At 38.5% G+C, this 2,878-nt stretch overlaps 1 protein-coding gene across 1 annotated transcript; it reads right to left on the bottom strand.

The window, feature by feature from the left end:
* Positions 1-205: 205 nt before the first annotated feature.
* Positions 206-2,089, bottom strand: LOC103521231 (protein ABHD11-like). Its single transcript, XM_026832022.1, has 4 exons — positions 1,949-2,089; positions 1,237-1,410; positions 617-796; positions 206-397 (listed from the first exon to the last, which is right to left on the bottom strand). Exons 1-4 carry the CDS (start codon positions 2,087-2,089, stop codon positions 206-208), a joined length of 687 nt encoding a protein of 228 aa, XP_026687823.1.
* Between the last annotated feature and the right edge of the window lie 789 nt (positions 2,090-2,878).

Genomic DNA, 2,878 nt, shown 5'->3' with positions numbered 1-2,878 from the left:
TTGTAACTCTTCTGTTTTCTACTAGTAAAATTGTTACTGATTGTTCACCATTGCCCAACATTCGTACTTCTCACGTACTTCCCCGATTTTTCTTACCTAAAAGGGGGTTGGTAGCTCAGTGGTTAGAGCACTGGAGTTCTGATACGAATCGATAGGGAATGTAAGTAGGTAAGACACAACATACACAGAAGAAGGTAGATTTTTCTCACCTGATAAAGTCCGACCTGCCTCCTCCAATGAACAGCGTGGGTCCACCGTAAGTTTTCTCTCCGGGTTGCGGGAAGTTGATCATGTGATTGAAGAACTGAGTCTGTAGGGAGTCTAGATTGCACTGCCAGATGATCTGCTTGCCTTTCAGCTTGAGATTAGTTAGGATGAACTGACGAACACCCATGTCCTAAAGAGAAGAGAAGTGAATTTTATTCCATGTTCTTGATTGGACTTGAAAAGGACAAATACCAAAACCTAACCTTTCTAGTAATCAGGTTTTCTCTTAAGAGAACTTTGTTTGGCTGCTTAAAATAATAATAATAACAGGTTGTTTATTGACTTTTTACTACTTAGGTAATCCACTTGTGCCACAGATGGGGTTCTTTGTTCATCTTACATGACTTACATCAACAGCAGTGGCTAAAGCCTTGTCCACAATTTTCCTCACAGCGTGCAGGGGTTGACCAGAGAGCTCGTCCAGATTTACTGACTTCATCGCATCAAACAGACCACTCATGTGTCTCAGGGTAGGGGAGACACCCACTGGTGATATGTCCACTACAATGAGAGAGGATACTAGATGAGGCTGTTGGGAAGAAAAAAGGGGAAAGACAAATTAGAGACCAATATAAATCATGAAGCAAAACTTATAAAGGAATGACTCCCTTAAGGCAACATAATTATGTTGCTTTTGATCTTTTTCCATCAGCAATGTTCTTTAACATTACAATGAAGTGTATCAGAAGGCACATGTTTGACAGAGTATGAAAATACCTTGATAGTGTTAAACTACTGGTTAGGATCTGTCAGCCAGTTTTTTTTTTTTTTTTTTTTAATAGGATTGATAGAGGGAACTTATCACATAATATGACCCCAAAACTAAAGAGAAAGAAGGCAGGATAGGAAAAAGCAAGCTATTCTGAGAACAAACCTTATCTTTTCAAGATAAAGTTCACCCCCGGTAGGAATCAAACCTATGGCCTAGCACTCACAAGGCAGTTAATCTTAGCTGTGCCCAATACTCACATTGGCTAGTGCCAGGTACATCATAGCACGACCCCCCATACTGTGTCCCAACACATCAGCTTGGGCTATGCTCTCAGTTTCTAGGAAATACTTAACATCTTCTGCTAAATGTGCATAGGAAAATACATCTGTGTGTGGACTGTCACCATGATTCCTCGCATCTACAACAAACACCTGGAAAAAAAAAAAAAAAAAAAAAAAAAAAAAAAAAACAAGGTATGTAATATCAAACATTATGACCTTGGTGTTTTTCCTAGGGATTTCAAAGAGCTTGAGCTCCTTCATTGTACTCACAGCATTGGAGGACAGAACAAAGTTTAAATGAGTAGAGAATCCTTAAATACCTATTAAACAAAATAAAAATTGGTCAATATGTAAGTATTGGTTAGAAAAAATCAAGTAATAAATACAAATCAAATAAAATAGCCAGCCTAAGTTTAGCTTAGTTGGTAGTGTGTCTGCCCTTGTAAGTGCTAGGCCCGTGGGTTCAATTCCCACCGGGGGCAGATTTTATCCTGATGGGATAATGTTTGTTCTTGGAACAGCTGGCTTTCTCCTATCCTGTCTTTCCTTCTCTGTTTGATTTCAGGATGATAAGACCATATCAGTTACAGTTCCCTCTGTCAAACCTCTTTAAAAAAATAATAATAATAAGTAGGTTAGGCTCCACCAAGATTATACTGTCTGGGTTATTTCATTTATTTCTGCTTACTTTTTTCTTTCGTTTTCCTGTGAATTGCTTGGCTAGGGAGTTCCAGTTGTTCTTGGAACCAAGTAGGCCATGCATAATGATGATGGGCTTTGTGTCAGGATCTACAGGCAGTATTGCAGTATCTGCTACTTTGAATGACATCTTGGAATAGGTGTTATCCTGTGAGAGGACAAATGAATAATTGAAGAACAAAAAAAAAAAACATAGGACTTGAACACAAGATAATACTCAGTTTTTATTCAAAAGCTAGGCAGATACCCCCTTTCAGTTACCAACCACGGGGGTGGATATTATTATCTTGGGGACATGAATTACTTTCTTTGTTTACTTCTTGAGAGTCAATCCCCAGGGTTTATGGAAAGGAAGCAAAAGATCTAAGCAATACATAAATTAGCCATATACCTGTCCATTTTGTTGACTGAGCTGTTGACACAACGGGGAAGGATATGAATTAATTTACATTTTAACCAATTTCTATAAACATCCGACTTGTATTAGAGGAATCATGTAATAATACCTGAATTACCCTGATCTATAGATTCTACAATCTCGCAAAGAACTAAATATACATAAAATTACAATCTACTGATAACAGAGATAGTGGGTTTGAATTTAAAAATTCCCGCGGTTTAATGTTTACAAAAATTTAAGCCGCGTTTACACGATCTCTTTTGTCTGTCCGAGAAAAAATGGTACTTGCCGTTTTGTGGAGTAGATGGGAGGAATAGTGGTACCCCTAATCTGGCCGAGGATAAATGGGCCCATAATTCCTTCCATCTGTTAAATTTCCTTGCCGTTCACGCAAATGTCAAGCCTCAGACAGCCCTTACCCTCTTCACCGACACGTTCAGGTACACCAGAAAACCGGACGGAATGCTTGACTTTTGTTATGTTTCCCGCCAATTTCACATTTCTAATTTTTCAATCTCC

The sequence above is a fragment of the Diaphorina citri genome, unplaced genomic scaffold, assembly GCF_000475195.1.
Source record: "Diaphorina citri unplaced genomic scaffold, Diaci psyllid genome assembly version 1.1 scaffold4787, whole genome shotgun sequence".
NCBI lineage: Eukaryota > Metazoa > Arthropoda > Insecta > Hemiptera > Psyllidae > Diaphorina > Diaphorina citri.
This window is presented reverse-complemented; position numbering and strand designations above follow the sequence as displayed.